Source organism: Stegostoma tigrinum, chromosome 9 (assembly GCF_030684315.1).
Source record: "Stegostoma tigrinum isolate sSteTig4 chromosome 9, sSteTig4.hap1, whole genome shotgun sequence".
Classification (NCBI taxonomy): domain Eukaryota; kingdom Metazoa; phylum Chordata; class Chondrichthyes; order Orectolobiformes; family Stegostomatidae; genus Stegostoma; species Stegostoma tigrinum.
In genome coordinates this window covers 18,754,448-18,775,537 of record NC_081362.1, presented here as the reverse complement: position 1 = coordinate 18,775,537, position 21,090 = coordinate 18,754,448, and the positions used below count along the sequence as shown (strand labels likewise).

The window sequence follows — 21,090 nt, the reverse complement described above, 5'->3', positions numbered from 1 at the left end:
CAAGGAAGGTCAGGACATCAGCTGCTGGCACACGCGGATTGTACATGTCTACAGTCACCATTCGGCTCCTCTGCGCTAGCATCACGAACAGCAGGACAGCGGTCAATAAAGAGAGGGGCCCCTCACCTCCTTTCTCCTTGAAAACCTCCAGGAAGCGCTCGCAAAGCTTGGCACTCCTTAGGGTCACATCGTAAAAACCTCCTCCAGGAAAATCCTGCAGGCAGTAAATGTCCGCAGCAGCGAACCCACAACAGTCCAACAGGACCCTCTTCACGAAGAAGGTGCGGTCCACAGGTGTGCCTCCATCCACCTTCTTCACGGAAACACAGATGGTGTTCCGGACCCCCTGACCCGGGGCACGAGCACTCGCCACAGTCATCGCTGCAGGTTGGCTGCTCCCCTGAACCAGCATTAGGCCGAAGCCAGCATTAGGATTCACAGGTTGCAAGGGTGCACAGCCAACCCGATGTCTTCCTTCCACCTCCAACACAGTCGCGCTGTCCTCGCCTCGGTCCACAAAAGAGTGGGTCTTTATTTTGTTCCGGATGTCAGCTGGTTCACTGAGCTGGAAGGTTTGTTCCCAGATGTTTCATCACCATTCTAGGTAACATCAACAGTGAGCCTCCGGTGAAGCACTGGTGTTATGTCCCACTTTCTATTGATCTGTTTAGGTTTCCTTGGGTAGGTGATGTCATTTCCTGCATTGGTGATGTCATTTCCTGTTCTTTTTCTCAGGGGATGGCAGATTGGCTCCAAGTCAATGCGTTCGTTGATGGAGTTCCGGTTGGAATGCCATGCTTCTAGGAATTCTCGTGCATGTCTCTGTTTGGCTTGTCCTAGGATGGATGTGTTGTCCCAATCAAAGTGGTGTCCTTCCTTATCTGTATGTAAGGATACTAGTGATAGTGGGTCATGTCATTTTGTGGCTAGTTGATGTTCATGTATCCTGGTGGCTAGCTTTCTGCCAGTTTGTCCAATGTAGTGTTTGTCACAGTTCTTGCAAGGTATTTTGTAGATGACGTTCGTTTTGCTTGTTGTCTGTATAGGATCTTCTAAGTTTATTAGCTGCTGTTTTAGTGTGTTGGTGGGTTTGTGGGCTACCCTGATGCCAAGAGGTCCGAGTAGTCTGGCAGTCACAACAAGCAAAACGAACGTAAGAGGGGTAAGAGCGAGGCCATGTTCTTCAGTGGCTGGGACAACCGCTCCTTCATCCCCTTCACCGTCAGGACAGACTACCTGAAGGTGCTGGGTGTTTGGTTCGGTGGAGCTGGAGCATGCACTAACACTTGGGATGAGCATATCACCAAACTGAAGCAGAAGCTGGGCAGGTGGACGCTCCGGTCCCTCTCCATCGTGGGTAAGAACCTGGTTGTCAGGTGCGAGGGGCTTTCGGTACTGTTGTATGTGGCGCAGGCCTGGCCTATTCCCTGGACCTGCACCGCTGCGGTCATCCGGGCCATCTTCCACTTCATTTGAGGGTCGAGGATGGACCGGGTCCGCAGGGACACCATGTACAAAGACCTGGAAAATGAAGGAAAGGGCGTACCGAACGCCACCATCGCCCGGATGGCTACCTTTGTGTGCGGCTGCATCAAGCCGTGCGTAGATCCTTAGTACGCAAACACCAAGTGTCACTACTTACTGAGGTTCTACCTGTCCCCAGTGTTGCGAAGGATGGGCCTGGCCTCGTTGCCGCGGAACGCTCCGAGTAGTTGGACTGTCCCATACCAGCTGTCCTTCGTGGAGAAATTTTTGAAGGTAAACACCTTTGAACACAAGGCCGTCAGGCAGTGGTCAGCACGTAGTATCCTCAAGACCCTTCGGGAAAAGGAGAGGGTGGATCCTGTCGTGTGGTTCCCCACGCAGACTACCAAAGTTGTTTGGCAGAATGCTTCATCGCCAGAACTTTCAAACAAGCATAAGGACATTGCTTGGCCGGCGGTGAGAGCGGCTCTGCCAGTGAGATCCTTCATGCATGCCCGGAATCTCAGCGCCACCGCACGCTGCCCTCGAGGCAGCTGTGGGGGAGAGGAGACAGTCGATCACCTCCTTCTGGAGTGTGCCTATGCGCAGGAGGTCTGGAGGGGGATGCAGTTGTATTTGTCGAGGTTCGTCCCGAGCAGCTCCGTGACACGGGACTCCGTGCTCTACGGGCTGTTTCCCGGGACGCACACCGAGACCAACATCAACTGCGCCTGGAGGACCATCAGTGCGGTGAAAGACGCTCTTTGGTCTGCCCGCAACTTGCTGGTCTGCCAGCTGAAAGAACTGACTCCGACCGAGTGTTGCAGACTGGCGCACTCCAAGGTCCAGGACTACGTGCTGAGGGATGCGCTAAAGCTTGGGGCAGCCGCCGCCAAGGCGCGGTGGGGAAAGACCACCGTATGAAACCCCTGTTCCAGAATAGAAAAAAGGGCCCAATCTGGTAACTGGGCCCAGCTGGCGCCTTCCCCAACTGGTCAGGGAGCCAACGGGGACTGTGCGGGGAGACGACTGCCGGGGTATTTTCTTTGCTTTGTTTTTTTTTCTTCTTTGTTTTGTTTTTGCCTTTAGTTGGTGTACGTACCCCCTGGGTAACCCGGAGCAGCTTGCATGACTGGGTAGGTGTATAAATGTTTTATTTTTATATACATTCAATGAATAAAGTATATTTTTTCAAATTAAAAAAAGGTGATGAAACATCTGAAAACTAACCTTCCAGCTCAGTGAGCAAACTCACATCCAGAACCTCAACCTGAGCTACAAATCTTCTCAAAACTCGCTAGGCTCACCTTTATTATCCATCCCTAATCCACACTCAATGCTGTTAGGTAAAGTGTGGTTCTTTTGAAACCCAAATTGAGCAGTGGTGAGCCAGTTATTGATGGTTAGGTGCCACTTAAAAGCCAATGATTGACAGGAACAGAGCTAATTGGTCAGGTTCGGTCTGTTGTACCTTTTTAGGGACAAGACATACTTGGACAATTTCCACTTTTTTTGCATTGCTCATAGGAGGTCAGTTTCTCTGGCTGTGTCAGTGTTTATTGGCCATTCCAAATTGCCCAAACACGTTGCTGTGGGGCTGTAGGCCAGACCAGGTATGTATAGAGAACATAGAGAACATAGAACAGTACAGCACAGAACAGGCCCTTCAGCCCACAATGTTGTGCCGACCATTGATCCTCATGTATGCACCCTCAAATTTCTGTATGACAAATGTTCTACCCTAAAGGACATCAGTGATCCAGAGGGGCTTTTAAAATAATTGACATTGATTACATGGTCCCCATAAAATAGCTTTTCATTACAGATTTTTTTCTTAAATTGAATTCACATTTCACATCTTTCATGATGGTATTCAAAACCACAATCCCCCAACCCCCAGAACATTAGACTGGGGTTCTGCACCATCAATTCAGTGTCAACATAGTTCATGACTGCCTTCCTCCTTGTTGGGTAGATGCCAGTATTACTGCTGAGATGGAGCAGTGCTAATGGTTACCTGCATAGCCGGTACTGAAGCACATGTTTCAGCACCGCATTCCAATCAACAATGCATGCCCTAGCTGAATGGGAAATCATAGACCCTCCAAGCTTTAGGGGAACCAGAAGCTTCAGTAACAGGTCATTAATTCGGAGGGCACTTCTATATGGAGTCCTTGAAGGGGTGAGGAGATGGAAGGAATCCCTCTACCGGGCAGACTTTTACTACATCACCATCAATGCAGCCAGGGAAAGTTGTGACCTGTACAGGTTTTGGTCAACCAGCCTGCTGCTGGGTACTTACCTTATGTTGTGTTGGGGAACTGGAAAATCACAACTGACTTACTTTCACCGAGTCTAAGAGAGCTCTTGCTGAGTCTAATTGCTGCCTGCCTCCTAGGGATGGATAGGCCTGAGGGCCTGGGCTGAGCTTGGTAAAAATGGTCAATGGAGGTAACATGGTCAGAAAGCTAAGGCTGGTATTTTTAAGTTCCTGTGCATCCTGTTCTCAATATCAACAGGGCTCAAAATTTCAATCTCAGAGGTCTCCATCAATGATCATTTCCAACTGTCGTTATCTTCATTGATGGTGGGGTGCAACTATGTCCTTCTAATGTCTAGATAATGAATTCAGTCTGTCTCATCATTTATAATGGATTCCAGCTCCAAATATTCCCAAATCAGAAGACTGCTGGAATACAGTCCCTTCTGGATGTGAGTTTGCTCGCTGAGCTGGAAGGTTAGTTTTCAGACGTTTGGCACCATTCTAGGTAACATCATCAGTGAGCCTCCGACGAAGCGCTGGTATTATGTCCCGCTTTCTGTTTATACATATATATACAGTCCCTTTGTCTGAATGGATGAAGGTCTAACAACATCAAGAAGTATGATCCACATGATCACCTCCCGTCTCAGTCTTAAACCATTACTTCCTTCAATGTTGGTATCTATTGGCTGAAATTCATGTGATCTACAAGATTAGATAAGGCACCTTTGACAGTGAGGATGATTATCTAAGATTACAAAGAGATCTTGATCAACTGGGTCAATGGGCTGAAGAGTGGCAGATGGAGTTTAATTTGGATTAAAGTGAGGTATTGCACTTTATTAAGACAAACAAGGGTAGGAATTATACAGTTAAAAGTATGGCCTTGGATAGTGTTGTATAACAGAGCAGGGTTCTTTGAAGTTTGCATCACATATAGATAAGGGGGTTAAAGAAGTTGTTTGGTGAGCTTGAGATAACAAGGTGTGGAGCTGAATGAACACAGCAGGCCAAGCAGCATCAGAGGAACAGGAAGGCTAGCGTTTCGGGCCGAGACCTTTCTTCAGAAAGGAAAGAAGCCTGAAATGTCAGCCTTCCTGTTCCTCTGATGCTGCTTGGCCTGCTGCGTTCAGCTAGCTCTACACCTTGTTATCTCAGATTCTCCAGCATTTGCAGTTCCTCCTATCTCTGTTTAGTAAGCTTGCCTTCATTGATCAGACCTTTGAGTATTGAAGTTGGGATGTTATGTTGAGATTGTACAGGATGTTGGTGAAGTCTATTCTGGAGTACTGCGTCCTTTTATTAAGCTAGACAGGGTTCAGAAGAGAATTACCAGAATGTTGCTGGGAATGGAGAGTTTGACTTATAAGAAGCGGCTGGATCGGCTACTACTTCTTTTACTGGAGTGCGGGAGGTTGAGGGGTGAAGTTAGAGGTTTATAAAATCATGAGGGGTACAGACAAGGTGAATGGCTGGTGTATTTTCCATAGGGGGAGAAATTTCAAGACTAGGGGATATGATTTTAAGGTGAAAGATTTTAAGGGGAAAAATTTTAAAAAGATATGAGGGGCATTTTTCTTTTTACACAGAGATTGATTCACAGTGGAATCAATGTCTCAAGGAAGTGGTGATGTGGACACAGTTACATTATTTAAAAGACATTCAGATAATTTTATGGATTAGAAATATTTGGAGCAAAATGGACCAAGCACAGGCATGCGAGACTATTTTAGCTTGGGGTAATGGTCAGCATGGACTGATTGGACCAAAGGAACTGTTTGAATGTTGTATGATTTCATAACTCTACCTGTGGAGCCCACAACCTCTGCCAGGTAGATAGACAAGGGCAGCAGATGCATAAGAGCATTACAGGTTTCACTCCAAGTCACATACCACCTTGACTTGGAACTACAAGTTCCCTCATTGTCGCTCGTTCAAAGAGCCAGAGTTCTTTCCCTAACATCAGAGTGGGTGCACTCCTCATGGATGGTGACACTTCTAGAGTCAGCTCCCTATCAGGGCAATAAGGGATTGAGATTGTCTGGATGTGTGCAACATTATCCAGATCTTGCTGCACATGGCCACAGTCTGCTCCAGTATGAGATGTTGTAAATGGTAAGGAAAACTGTGCGATCAGCAGTGGCCATTCCACTTATGATGGAGTGAAGGTTCTTGAGGAAGCACCTGAACGTGGCTAGGCTTCGTGCACTCTCTTGAGGAACTCATGAAGACATGTTCTGGGTCTTAGATGATTGACTTCTAACGCCAACCACCATCTTCATTTGTTCTAGATATGGCTACAACCAATGAAGAATTTTCCATGATCCCAACGAACTTCAATTTTGCCAAGCTCTTTGATGTCTCACTGGGTCAAATAGTGTCTTGATGTTAAGGGTAGTCCCTCTCACCTCATCTCTGAAATTCTGCTTTTTCATCGATGGTTGAACCGAGGCTGTTTTAACGTTCACAGGCAGGATGTTTGCATGTGCGGCAGAACTACAGAGCTTTGATCTGACCTATTAGTTGAGTTGTTTTTTTTTAATCTCTGTCAATTGCATGCTGCTTAATCTGTTTAGATTGAAAGCAGTCCAGTTTTTGATTTCACCAAGTGGGCATCTCATTTTTGGTTTGGCTGCTCCCGAAAAGCTCTCCTACAGTACTCATTGAACCCTGGTTTATCCCCTAGTTTGATGACAATGGTAGAGTTAAGGACATGCTGGAACATGAGGTTACAGACTGTGGTTAACTACAATTCTGCTGCAGCTACTAATGGCCCATGATGCCAAGCGGCTGCCTAGTTTTTGAACTATGAGGTCTGTTCTGAAACTATCCTATTTAACAAGATTTAAGAACTACTCAACACGAGGGAGGGCATAATTAATGTGAGCTGGTGTTTGGTCAGCAGAAGGGCATTGTGATGGTCACCCTCATACTGATATCGTCACGGATCAGCAAAAGATGGATTGGTGAGGATGGAGTTAAGGAGATGTTTCCTTTTGCTCTTTCTCTTACCACTTGCCACGGGTCAAGTCTGGCATTTATACCCTTCAGAATCCATCCAGCTCAGTCAATAGGGGTTATGCTAGTGGATTCTTGGTGACAGATATCAAAGTTCTCCATCCAGAGTAAATTATGCACCTCTGTGCTTTTTCTATGCTGTGTTCAACATGAAGAAGTAACGATTCCTCATTTTGATGGAGCGGGTGTTGGTGGCGATCAGCAGGACCTGTTTTTACCCATGTTCTAAATGAGGCCATGAGACTTTATTGAGTCCAAAGTCAGTATCAAAGGACTCACTCCCAGGTCAACACAGTCCCTAGTGCACATCAGTGTGACAAAACCACCGGTGGTCCTGTCCTGCTTTTGGATCAGGACAAATCCAGGGATGATGCTGGAAGAGTCTGGAATACTGGCTGTAAAATTTGATTCAATAAGTATGACAATGTTAGGCTGTTGCTTAACTGGTCCGCAGAACAGGGTCTCCTAATTTTAGCACAACTCTTCGAATATTAGTAGGGAGTGATTTGCAGGATTGAATGGGGCGAGTACTCTAAGGATAAGGCCACAATCTGCAATTTGCAGGAGGAATTGTGGGAGTTATGTCCAAAGAAAATTGCAAGCACTTCCGTCTGATTGACTTGGTTTACGCCGCGAAGTGGCATCTATTAACTCCTACTCTAGCTTTCTCCAATTTGCCTCGTATCTGCAGTCACACTCTAACCACATTCACGTGCCCTGTGAGATATATCTGCTATTTGGAGGTGGCAGTAGAGATTGCATTGGGAGGAGAAACTGTTAAAATAATAACTTAAAGTAATCCTGTAGAACCCATTCACTGCAGCCACAGTCTGTTACATTATCAGGATTACCTGCAGAGCTGCCAAGAGAATACCACAGGAAATTGAAACACTGATCTCATTGTAATAGTGAGTCTTCTTGCCAGTGGGTAGGATTCCATAAATTTGTTTAAATACGAGGATGAGATAGGGTGCAGTATCAAGGTAGTCTTTAATCCAGTTTGTCCTATAATGGGAGAACAGTAATATGTATCTGATATAGTTTCAGAAGCCAAGTATCATTTGCAGCATTGACAGTACCATAAAGAACAAGCCTGGGGGTTTAGGTTTAGTTTTATTTAGAGGGCGGAGATTTTTCCAATCAGTAACAGCAAACAAAAGTAGACAGCACAAAAAGATTGCAAACCTCAAAACTTTACAGATTGTAATTCTTAAAATTCCTCAATACGTGATTGCATTACAATGGTTGAGTCCCTCATTTTCAACATTCTGGGCTTTACCATTGACAAGAAACTGAACTGTAGACTCTTCATATGGTGAGTCCAGTTGGGGCAGCATAGTGGCTCAGTGGTAGGCACTTGGCCTCTAAGCATCAGAAACCAGAATTCGATTCCACCCTGAGGCGACTGTCTGCACAGAGTTTGCACATTCTCCCCATGGCTGCGTGGGTTTCCTCCAAAGATATAAGTGGATTCACCGTGTTCTATTGCCCTTAGTGCCCAGAGATGTAGAGGCTGGTTGAATTAGTCAGGGTTAAAAGGCTAGGGTAGGATCTGACTGGGCTGCTCCTTGGAGGGTCTCTGTGGACTTGATTGGCTGAATGGTCTGCTTCCGCTTTGTAGGGATTCTACAATCCTTTGATTCTATGATATAAATCTCACCTGTGGCTACAAGAGTAGGTCTGGGATAAGGAATCCTGTAGCAGGTAACTTACCTTTTGACTCCCCCAAAATCTGTTCACCATTAACCAGGCACAAGTCGGAAGTGTGATGGAATACTTCCCACTTACGTGGATTAGTGCAGCTCCAATGACACTCAAAAAGTTTGAGACCATCCAGGATAAAGCAGCCTCCTTGACTGGCACCATATCCACAAGCTACCGGAAGATCCTCAAGCAACACCTTCCAAATCCATTAACATTGAAAAGAGCAGCAAATACATGGGAAGACCACATCCTGTAAATTCCCCTCCAATCCACTCATCATTCTGACTTGGAAATATATCGTCATATCGAATTCCCTCCCTAACAGCATTGAGGGTCCACCTACAGCACATGGACTGTAGCAGTTCAGGAAGGCAGCTCACCATCACCTTCTCAAGGGTAATAAATGCTGGGCCAGCCAATGACCCACATCTCATGGACAGATTGAAAATAATCTGTGGAAGTTTTAAATTATTTTATGTAAGTCTGCCAGTTAGTTGCAACATTTTTAAACAGCTGCTCCTGTGCTATCCCAATATAAGAACTAAACAGCATAGAAGGTGGCCCATGTTTCTTGCTTGTTTGGTGCCTTTGAAAATTATCTTATTATTTCTACACTCCCCAGATCTTTCACCACAACCATGCAAATTTACTCATGTAAGTATGCATTTTAAATTTATTTACACCACACTTTCAAGATGACCATTCCAGATCATAACTCGTTGTATAAAGAAATGTCTTCCACTCCCCCCACTATCCCAGCTTCTCCACCCATTTACTTTAGATCTTCTGAATGATCAATTCACAACTAATTTTATTGACTTTAACTGAAGGTTTAGGAGATTTATTTGAATATCGTAGTACCAAAGCTAAATGTGCACGGGATCTGCTGCCACCCCAGCCTCACCCCAGAGGTAAAGGTAACCTCTTTTCAACACGTGCTCAAAATATGAAGGGTGGACACACTTGTTCAGTTATCACTTATCAGTTATCAACTCCTCAATTTCTGGCAGTAGATTAGGTCCACATTCCTTTGGGCACTGGTTTTGGGAAGGGGAGAGAAGTAAAGTCTTTTCATGGATCTGCTGCACAATTTGGCCAAGATATTGAAATATGGGCCAGGATGGACACAGTCAAGAGGGGGAAATGTGTGGCTCTGGTTGCTTAATTCTTTACTGCGGGGTTTAATGGCACTGAAATGGAAGCATGCAGTACCCATCAGTATACTCAGGGCAGGGAGCATCTATGACCATTGGGCACTGTACTATACCAACCAGCAACAATCAGCAAGGTGACATTTCAATTTTGATTTCATCACTTTAAGCATGTTTTAGTTTAATCAGACCATCTGTTTGCATACTGCTGGTAGTGCCCTTAAAGGGACACTTGCAGTACTGGCCAAACTCAATGTCTCTGAATTAGAAGGGTGTGGGGTGAAATATTATTCCAGAGAATTGAACACAGAGTCTAGATCAACACGGAGGAAAAACTGTACTTTTGCGTATGTGATCTTTCTGTCGGATTGTTTAACTGAACATATTCCCATCAATTGTTGAACAGATCTCATCATGTCATTGAACGTACCTCATTTTTCTTAAGTCAGAGACCCATTTCTTTCCCATCCTTTTCATATAGTTAATCTCTTCTTCCTCTTCAATTATTTCACGAATTTGATGCTTTGTCTCTGGGTCTTGTATGACTACAAAGGTCCAGGGCTCTGTATGCGCTCCACTTGGAGCAGTACCTGTAAGATAACAGGAAATTGCCTGATTTAATGAGGCCATTGTTAACAATGCCAATGTACAGACACAGACTATTACATCACAGGAGCCAAATGATGAGCCTCTGTAGCTGTGGCAGCTCTTTAAATCTATCAGAACAATCTCACTCAGTTTTTTCTCCATAGCTTGCAAATGTTTCCTTTCAAGTGTATATCAAATTCTGTTTTCAAAGATATTATTAATTATGCTTACATCATCCTTTCAGGGCAGCGTGTTGGACAGACTGATTCATTGCAGAGGAAAAGAAAATTTACTTTTGGCAGGTACCTTAATCTTGTTGGGCAGTCAGAGCGGTTCAGTGGTTAGCTCTGCTGCCTTACAGTACCAGGGACAAAGATTTGATTCCAGCTTTGGGCGACCGTCTGCATGGAGTTTGCATATTCTCCCAGAGTCTGTGCGCGTTTCCTCCAGGTGTTCCAGTTTCCTCCCACAGTCCAAAGACTGTGCAGGTTAGGTGTATTGGCCATGGGGAATGCACATAGTGCCCAGGGATGTCCAGGCTAAGTGCATTAGCCATTGGAAATGCAAGGTTACAAAGATGGTAGGGGTAGCTAGGTCTGGATGGGATTTTTTTTGGGAAGTGTGTGGACTTCATGGGCCGAGCTGCCTGCCTCAAAACTGTAAGGATTCTACAATTCTGTGAAATAGAGCAGTTTAGTTATCAACTCTTCTATCAGTGGAAACATTCTCCTATTCAATGTCTGCAACAAATTTTATCTCCTTTGCAGGCACTGTAGCATGGTCTCTAAATATCAAAATGATTCTCTACCTGTTTCCTGTAAATCAGGAGCTCCTCTGGAAACAGTTATAACTTACTAGCAACAAAAACAAAAGTTGCTGGAAAAACTCAGTAGGTCTGGCAGCATCTGCGGAGAGAAATTAGAGTCAATGTTTCAGGTTGAGTGAATCTTCCTCAGAACTGATGGTAGCTGTGAAAATGTCAGTTTATAAGCAGAAGACAGGGTGGGGGTGGGAGAGGAGGGTAAGGTGTAAATGATTGTTGGGGATAGACCCCACAGAGAAAGAACAACAGTTTGGGAAAAGGAGTGGATAATGATCCAGCTAGGAGGGTGAATAGGTGTTAATAGGGATTGTTAGTGGCTAACACTGGGTGTGTGTAATAGCAGACTGTGATAACTAAGCCTGGTCTGTGAGGATTGCAGTAAGGACTTGGGAGGGCTCAATCCCTAAAATTATTGAACTCAATACGGAGTCCAGAAGGCTGTAGAGTTCCCAAGTGGCAAATGAGATGCTGTTCTTCAAGTTTGCACTGAGCTTCACTGGAGCACTGCTGCAAGCCTCAGGTAGCTCAATCTCTTAAAACTATATTCACCAAGGACGCTTCTATTCTGTGGAAAGGCTACTGTCCCCGTGCAGTCTTCACAAGCCCTTGATGTTTAAGGGTCTCAATAAATCCTGTAGATCCATACCGATATTCTCACTTCTGAGCTAAAAATGTGGATCAGAGATCCAGTCCAGAAGCTATAGTACATTATCCAGGATGACATGACAGCAACCATGTAAGATGCAAACCTTTCAGAAGAGATATTAATTGTCTGTTCTTTCAAGTAACCAAAAAAGATAGGCTGGCAATATTTCAAAGAAAAATAGGTGAGTTGTCCTGGTCTGACAGCATCTGTGAAGGAAAAAAATGGTGTTGATGTTTCGGGGCCAGTGACCCTTCCCCAGTTCTGAGGAAGGGTCACCGGACCCGAAACGTTAACTCTGTTTTTTCCTTCACGGATGCTGCCAGACAAGCTGAGCATTTCCAGTAACTTTGTTTTTGTTTCTGATTTACAGCATCTGCAGTTCTTTTGGTCTTTATTAGGCAAGTTCTCTCTCTGGGCTGGCCAATCTGTTATCACTCAACCAACATTGGTAAAACAGACAAACCTCACTGCTGTTTATGGAACCTTGTACAAATAGGCTGCTGTTTTTCCAACAGTCATTACATTTCAAAACATTTAATGGGCTGTAAAGCATTTCTGGGGCTTCCTGAAGGCTATTTCCATTTTCCTTTAAGCAAAATAGTGTCAAAGGTTACAGTGCTCTGCATCTTTCCGTAACATTTGTTTAGATTCATGCTGAACTGAAAAATAATTCAAGCATTGCATTGACGCTTGTTGGCACTCGACACTTTCAAGGACAAAAACTGACTTTTCCCCCCTCAAATAGTCTCATTACTCCCTGTTGATCTGCAAATGGTCTAATAACACACCAGGTCCAGTCTACAGAGATTGTCCGGCCAGCTTCCAACCCAACCCTGAGAGTGAGGTGATCCACAGCCTGTCTTTCAACCACAGAATGATTGTAAAATTCCCTGGATCTGTTCACTTTTTGCTGGCATAACTTGAATGGAAGCTTATTTACACGGCACTTCCAACAAGGTAGTACCAACAAAATAGGAAAAGGTCTGAGCATTGCTGCAGCCAGTGAATTCTTAAAATAGGAGTGAACTTCATTTTAAATTCAACCTATAAGGGAGTGAATCTTAATACTCAACCAGTTGAGGCACAGAAAGGGAGCAAGACCAAGGAACTGAAGGGTGAGTGGAAAGAGGGACAGAGGACAGAAAGGAAGGGAGGGCAGAGGGGTAGAAAAAGAGGTAGGAAGTTTAAAAAAAAAGGAAGGGGAGAGAAACAGCAATGAAGGAAGTGGAGAGACAGAGAGAGAGAGAGAGAGAAGGAAGGGGGAGGAAAGATGAAGAAGAAAGAAAAGTAGGAAGGAATAAGTCAGGAGAGAACAGAGGGGTAAAAAGTAAAAAAAAGGAGGGGTAGGAAAGGAGAGAGTTGGGGTGAGGCTTGAAATGGAGAATAGGATCAAGAGAAAGGTAGCAAGGAAGGAAAAAGGCAGGAAAGAGGATGGAGGGACAGGAAGGAAAGCAGGGAGACAGAAGAGCTAGGAAGTAGCAATAGCCAGGAAGAATGAAAGAAAGAAGGTGAGAAGGAAGAAGAATGGAGGAAAGGCACATAATTTGAAGTAGGAAAGGGGAAGTGAATCTTACGTCTTCAGGATGTCCAACAGTGACAGGTGGCCAATTAATCATTTGAAACTTGCTGCTCTGGAATTCTGTTGAAATTCTGGTTTTGTGTTTTGTCTGATGTGTGTCTGGTCATACCTGCTGTCCTAATGACGTTGTCAATCACCTCCCTGGGTACTGCTTCTTCGCTGATAAAGCGGACACTTCTCCGTGCATTCATCAGATGGTAAAACTCATTGGCTCTGCGGATCATTTCATCCTCTGAGTAACGCTGTGGTGAATATGGAATATGCTGCACCTCAAGGTCATCATTAAGAAAACTCCCAGCTGGAAATGGAAGGATCAGAGTGAAATTTGGTATGTTACATAAAACCACATACAATTAAACATTTAGTATGGGACACAAAACAAAAATTCTGAATTAAAGCTGAGACAGCACAAAATATCCATGGATGTTTTGGCCAAGCCGGTACTTAAGGTCACATCACACCCATTCCAGTTAGCAAACCTCATGCTCTCTGTCATCCTAAGTGTGACATAGAACATAGAACAGTACAGCACAGAACAGGCCCTTCAGCCCACGATGTTGTGCCGACCATTGATCCTCATGTATGCACCCTCAAATTTCTGTGACCATATGCATGTCCAACAGTCTCTCAAATGTCCCCAATGACCTTGCTTCTACAACTGTTGCTGGCAATGCATTCCATGCTCTCACAACTCTCTGTGTAAAGAACCCACCTCTGACATCCCCTCTATACTTTCCTCCAACCAGCTTAAAACTATGACCCCTCGTGTTAGCCATTTCTGCCCTGGGAAGTAGTCTCTGGCTATCAACTCTATCTATGCCTCTCATTACCTTGTATACCTCAATTAGGTCCCCTCTCCTCCTCCTTTTCTCCAATGAAAAATGAAAAAACATTGAATTACACAGTAAAATCTGAAGCTATGTAGGTATTTTCTAAAGGCTCTGTTCAGTGATGTTATTACACACCACTGGAGCACATGGGACTTGAATCTAGACCTTCTGTCTTAGGTACAGGGACACTACTGCTATGCCACAAGATCCAAAACACGTTGAAGACTTGCTATCATCTGATTTGTACTATCATGCAAAGTCAAGATCCACCCAAACTTGTTAAATTAACTAGCCAGTTACTAGTTGGATTAGCTCAGTCTCCATTTAAAAAAAAGGTTCTACATCGGCTCTATTCAAACTCAAGTAATTCTCAAGATGTAATCACTAGGGTCTCAGTAATTAATTTCTTCAATCACACAGTGGAAGAGGAACCTGATTCTCACCTATACTGTTCAGTTTCAGCACAGCAATCAGTTTACACAGGCCCAATTCCAATCCGAGACCCCAGAAGAAACCAGTATTGGAGCACTTTTAAATGGAAACAATGGCTTACGTAAACAAGCAGGTGCCTTGGTGGAGTCTGTCAGTTGAGGCTTGGTCAGCTGCAGCACCAACCTAGCCCACAGTTCCATCCTTCAGCATGGGAAGGGAAGAGCAAACCTTCTATCCTCAGGATGTCAAACAGTGACAGGGATAGCAAATGAATAATTTTACCCTCGCTGATTCTCAAGTGTGTCAAATGACATTTTCTTTAGTAGCAGCTGAGAATGAAGTGGCCTGGACATGCTCTCCGAATCAGCCTGTCAATGTAATACTGTAGTGCAGGTCGTAAAAAGGGAAAGGGGCGAGCTGGACTCACAATAACCTTGAGTACTTCTGTGCATGTAGACGATGCTAGTTTTGCCCATTTGTACACAAATTTTGCATCAAAATCACACAATTAGTGCATGACACCACATTCTGTGGCATCAAGTGAGCGCTGCATGTCAATCGTAGGGTCCTCGTCCCATCTCACCACTTATGTTTCAGGTGCAAAACTACTAAAAGGAATCTTCCCCCTAGTGATTGAAGTTGGTATTTCAATCAGTGACTACTTTTCGAGCTTGCTGAATCACACAATAACTACTGTAACTAGGTTTGTCAAACAATGAAATATAGAAAATAGGTGCAGGAGTAGGCCTTTCGCCCTTCAAGTCTGCACCACCATTCAATATGATCATGTAATATTAGTATCCCACACCCACTTTCTCCCCATACCCCTTGATCCCTTTCGCTGCAAGGACCACATCCAGCTCCTTCTTGACTATATCTAATGAACTGGCCCCAACAGCTTTCTGTAGTAGGGAATTCCACAAGCTCACAGCTCTCTGTGTGAAGAAATTCTTATTCATCCCAGTCCTGAATGGCTCACCCCTTATTCTTAGATTGTGACCCTTAGTTCTAAGCCTTGGAGAAAAGTGAAAAAGACACATACTGGAGTGGTACTAGTGACGAGCAACTTCAGATAAACAGCAAAAGTAGGCATGTTCTGCTCAAAGCAATCAGGGTTTTATAAAAAGGAATGTTCAAACTCATGAGTGGTTTCAATATAATAGACAATGAGAAACTATTCCAGTGGTATAGAATCGGTAACCAGAGGACATATATTTCAGGCAGCTGGGATAACAACTGGAAGTGACGTGCTGAAACAGGAAACTAAATTTTACGGAGACACTACAGGCCCTGGAGCTGGAAGTGGCAGGTGACCCTGCTTCAGGCAGGCAGTGTGACCAGTGGAGATATACTGTCAAGCGCCTCTGGAGCAAAGACAGTACCAAACACCCAGGAGCTGCCACCTTAATCAGAGTGGTCATTGCCAAGACTGTAGCTATAGTAAAAGGATGGGTCATTTATTGAATACCCTTGAAGAAAAGGAAGTTGATTTGAGGAATGTTAGGGGTCATGGAGGCAGACTGCAATGATTGTGCTGGTTAAGTAGTAACACTGGAGATTTAGGAGACATCAGGCACACCCTCTCACTTCCCCACACCATTTTGCCAGTGTTTTTGTCTACCAGCCCATCCTAAAAAGGGTCTGGAAAATTATGGTAATTATTTTACACAGTGAGTTGTTGTAAACTGGATTACACTACTTGAGATGGATGGAGGAAGCAGATTCAATGGCATTATTCAAAACAATAATACTTAAATACTTGAAAGGAATATGTTTACAGAGCTACAAGGAGAAAGCAGGGATATGATTAATTGCGTAGCTCTAATATAGAGAGCCAGCACATGTATAATGGGTCAAACAGCCTACTTTTGTGCTGAGTTATTCTGTGATTCTACATGAATGGCCACCAATGCAAGCAATTTAACTTCTGGTATCTTCTTACCTTCTCCATCAACAAGTGTTTCTAAAGTGCTTTCAAAAGCTAGTGGAAAAGGTGCTAGCTATGACAAACAGCAACTGTTCATTGTATAGAGTGTCCGTTACAATGAAGAGTCAATGAATGAATGGAGATATGTCTGAAGAGAACTGCCTTTGCCAAGCCTAAGCAATGTGCTTAAGTCAACTTCAAGAAGTCAAGCAGTAAATTGAGCCTTGGGAGAAAGAACCTTTGAAAGCATCAATAGGTAACAGAGAATGATTAGAATGCAGAACGCACAAACAAATGGAATAGCTGAGTGAAATAATACCTTCAGTGTAAGCTAGAAAAGTCAATCAGAGGGAAAGGAATAGAAAAACAAGATAATGGGATCAGAATAGAGTCAGAGGAGGCTAGAGTGAAACAAAAATATTGGCACAAATCAGTTTATATTCATCCAATCAATTGGTTTTATAGCCATAAAGACTTCTATCTGGTTAACCCATCAGACTTCAGTTTGCTAAAGATAAAAGCCTCAGTTTGTTCAGATTTTCTTAATGAGTGCAACCTCTCAATTCCAGAATCATTCTTGCACATCTTTCTGGCAATCTTTCCAGCCTTCTTTATGGATCGATAAATCTTAATAAACTAATGTTAAACAACAGTTTACAAACCGTGGGATAACACAGCATTGAGCTGGAGAAATGCAGCTGGCCAGGCAGCATCAGAGGAGCAGGAAAGCTCATGTTTTGGATCGGGATCCCAACTGTACCTTCTAAACGATGGTGAATGTACTGGTTGGTGTAATCAATTTACATAAGGAAGAGATGAGGATTAGAAGTCAAGTATAAGGCTATAACTAAGACATTCAATTGGGAACTCTGCAGAAACATCTTTAGTCAGGCAGTGGCTAAATTGTGAACCTCAGTATCACGAAGTAATTTGCTGAGAATAAAGCATTTAAGGCAAAATTAGATGGATGTATGAAAACCTAGGAAATGCAGGTTACACCAGTAGCATTGAATGAAGAGTGCTAGGTGGAGGCTTGTATGGAGCATGAATAACCAGCAGGTGCTAGATGGACCAAATGGTCTGGTTTATCTTGTGCTTTTTTATGTATTTGTACATAAACATTACAAGCCGAGCTCTGGTCTTGGCATCTGTTGCCAAAGTGTACATTGACGGCAGAATCAGTAAATTATCTTTTTATAGTATTAGAGGTGGAAGTTGATTTACTGAGTTAATAGCTAACAGGCACGTTGTTACATTCCACATCTAAAAGCAGTGAAAGTCTGTGTTTTCTCTCACATGACCTTTTCTTATCTGGGGCAAAGTCTATATTGATGGCTAATCCACCTAATCTGAATATCTTTGGACTATTGCTGTAAACAGGAGTACCCAGAGGACACCCATGCAGACATGATGTGAATGCCTGCCCAACAGTGGAAACGAACTCGGGTCCCTGGCAGCAATGTTAACTGTTGAGCCACCCTGCTACACCTTACATGTAAGATTTTCATATGTTTAAGATAATAGATAGCTTTTCTCCATCTACCCTGTCAAGTCTATTTCCTCAGCTGGGCCAGTCAAGACACAAAACTTTAAAGTTAAAATTTGGCTGTACAGAGACGTGATTTCTTCGTGATAAGGACTGAGGAAATGTGGAGTCTCTTCTCCGAGATACTGTTCAGCTTGAGCGAATTAAACATTTCAAAACCAAGATCGATGGGCTCAAAATTAGGGGATTAAGATGAGGTCTGAGATTCATATCAGCTATGAGTTAGCAGTGATGTGGAGGCGCCGGTGTTGGACAGGGGTGGGCAAGGTCAGAATTCACACAATGCCAGGTTATAGTCCAACAGGTTTATTTGAACACACAAGTTTTCGGAGCGTAGCCTCTTCATCTGGTGAAGTGAGTAAGAAGTACACAGAACACAAAACTTCTAAGATGCAAGGGTCATTGCATGCTTTTTGAACAGAATTGAATGCATCTGCAAATTCACCCCATGGGTGTGTGTGTGTGTGTGAGAGAGAGAGAGAGAGAAAGAAAGAGAGGGGGGAGGTGGGAGAGAGAGGGTGGGGGAGTAAGAGAGACAGAGTGTGTGTGGAGGGGGAGAGAGGGAGGGAGGCAGACAGACAGACAGAATGTGTGAGAGAGAGAGTGAAGGGGAAAGACAGAGAGAGAGAAAGAGAGACTGTGTGCGTAAGTGCGGGGGGAGTGTGTACATGCATGTGTGTGGGGGTGGGGAAGAGGGAGTGTGTGCATGCGCATGTGTATGAAAGAGACGGAGACTGTGTGTGATGGGGAAAAAGAGAGTGTGTGTGAAAGGGCAAGAGAAAGAGAGTGTGAGAGAGAGGCGGAGAGAAAAAGAGTGTGTGTGCATGCACATGTGTGTGGAGGGGAGAGAGAGTGTGCACATGCATTTTATAAATCCTAGCTTTAGAAATAAAAAGTCTGACTCCAAACCAAAACACAAACAGGTTCTAAACAAGGCTTCACACCTAACGTGTTGCACTATAACCTGAAGTCTTATGATTTCTAATGATTTAGCAGAACAGGATCAACGAGGCCAAGTGGGTGCTTCCTGTTCCAACTCCTCTCAAGATCAATTTCACTGCCATTTTCACAATCAAATTAGTGTCCAGTGCTAGTCTGTTTTTAACCTTACCCTTCTCGTCCACTGCGAGCTCTGTCTCATCTCGCAGATCTTCATCCGCCCAGGGTTTGGCATTAACTCTGTCTTCAGTTTCCACTTTTCGATCTCTCCTTGCTTTCCACCTACTGCTCCACAGGGCAGCCAAGCAAATGCATATCAGTGCAATAATAACAGGGGTCACAGAAGAAAAGAGAGCCATGGTGAGCCGCTGCGCTGTGCTTGGAAATCGGCTCCTGTAGACATTCGCTTCAACAATTTAAGGACTGCTCAGCTATTTCACAACATAGGCTGACTCACCATCACCGAAAGCACCAATCACAAGAAAACTGCCAGTTTATATTCCCAAATGCCTGCAATGCCAAGCCCTGGGGGGAAGGTGTTCACAAGAATCGCTTGCCAAACATATAATTGAAAGTATACTCATATTTATGATGGTGCAAATCGTAAGGAATTGCAAATAAAGCTCCATTGAAGAAGTTCTCAAGGACATTTGTTATCAGAGATAATGGGAACTGCAGATGCTGGAGAATCTGAGATAACAAAGTGTAGAGCTGGATGAACACAGCAGGCCAAAGCAGCATCTTAGGAGCACATGCTGCTTGGCCTGCTGTGTTCATCCAGCCCCACACTTTGTTATCTCGGATTCTCCAGCATCTGCAGTTCCAATTATCTCAGAGAAAATAAAGGTTTTGTTTTCAAAAGTAATGTGCAAAACAGATCAGACCAGCATATGCCATTTGCAAGTTTAACTGGTTTTTCCCTCAGGCAAGCAGGGCATTCAGCTCTGGATATTCATCTGTGTAAAGGAACTACCCAACCAGTCCCTTCTTGTTTCACTGCAGATCTTTTTCAGGATGTACCCACTTGCGTCTTGGTTATTACAATTGAATCTGCTTCAACCACACTTCCAGGCAGCATGTTCCAGGTTGCAGTCTTCACTTGGTTGGGGGTTTGATCGCTGCAGTCCTCATCTCCCGTTGACTCTTTTACAGCTGAAGTCAATCCGTTTTCATTGGTTACTGAAGCTCCTTTCAGTGAGAAATAAAAATTAATCAACCTGCCCAGAGTTATTACACACCTCTGCAATATGCCAGACTCGAAACCTAGGTTTTCTAGCACAGAGGTAGGGATACTACCACTGTGCCAGAAGAGTCCTCCTGCCAGTGGAAAGGATTTTTTTTAAAATCACTGAGCTCTGAGATATTATTACAACAATTCGGAGCAGGTGGGACTTGAAACCACACCTCACAGTCCAGCGGCACTGCACCACAACAGCTCCCCTGCCTCCACTGTCAGTGGAATTTTTTTTTTAAATCAATTTGTTTAGACATATCATGACACATCCATCCTGTCAAGCCTCCCAAGAATCTTGTGTGTTTCAATAATTCATTTGTCTCAACTCCAGTGACTACAACGTCTCCTCACAAGAAAATCCCTTCAAAACCAGGGTCAACCCAGTGAACCTTCTCAGGACTGCCTCCAACGCCACCTTATCTTTTCTTAGTTAAGGATTTCAAAACATTTATGGTATTCTAGGGATAGTCTGGCTAGTGCCACAGATAGTTTTAGCAAGAACTCCCTATTTTTATACTTCATTCTCTTTGAAATAACTGCTAAACTCCATTTGCCTTCCCTACTACCCATTGAACCCGAATGCTAGAATTTTGTATTCATGCAGAGGGATCCCCAAGGACATCGCTCTGTACTGCAGCTTTCTCTTTTAAATTGCATCCAGTTCTCTACTCCTTCTGTAGTGCCTCACATTTTCTCACATTATATTCCACCTACAAGCTTTTGCCAACTCAGCTTACCCATTTATATCCCTCTGTAGACACTTTGCGTCATCTTCACCGCTCGCTTTCTCACTTATTTTTATGTCATCCACAAATTTGGCAATAATATATTCAATTTCGTCATCCAAGTAGTTAATACATATTGGTAAATAACTGATCACAGCACTGATCCCTACGCCATTCCAACAGTTACAGATTGCCATCCTGAAAATGCCCCTTTTCCTGTC

At 43.9% G+C, this 21,090-nt stretch overlaps 1 protein-coding gene across 3 annotated transcripts in view; it reads right to left on the bottom strand.

Moving 5' to 3' along the window:
* The window catches only part of iyd (iodotyrosine deiodinase), a 31,571-nt gene extending 12,153 nt beyond the window's left edge, over positions 1-19,418 (bottom strand). The window contains exons 1-4 of one of the 3 annotated variants that reach the window (XM_059648386.1): positions 19,083-19,412; positions 13,346-13,534; positions 10,031-10,190; positions 7,597-7,750 (exon numbers count right to left, since the gene is read on the bottom strand). In XM_059648386.1, coding sequence (XP_059504369.1) covers positions 7,597-7,750; positions 10,031-10,190; positions 13,346-13,534; positions 19,083-19,269 — 690 coding nt within the window. In that variant the 5' untranslated portion in view covers positions 19,270-19,412. Of the gene's footprint in view, positions 1-7,596; positions 7,751-10,030; positions 10,191-13,345; positions 13,535-19,082 lie in introns of all 3 variants that reach the window. The other 2 variants (XM_048535763.2, XM_048535764.2) reach the window with 2 other exon arrangements.
* Positions 19,419-21,090: the final 1,672 nt, after the last annotated feature.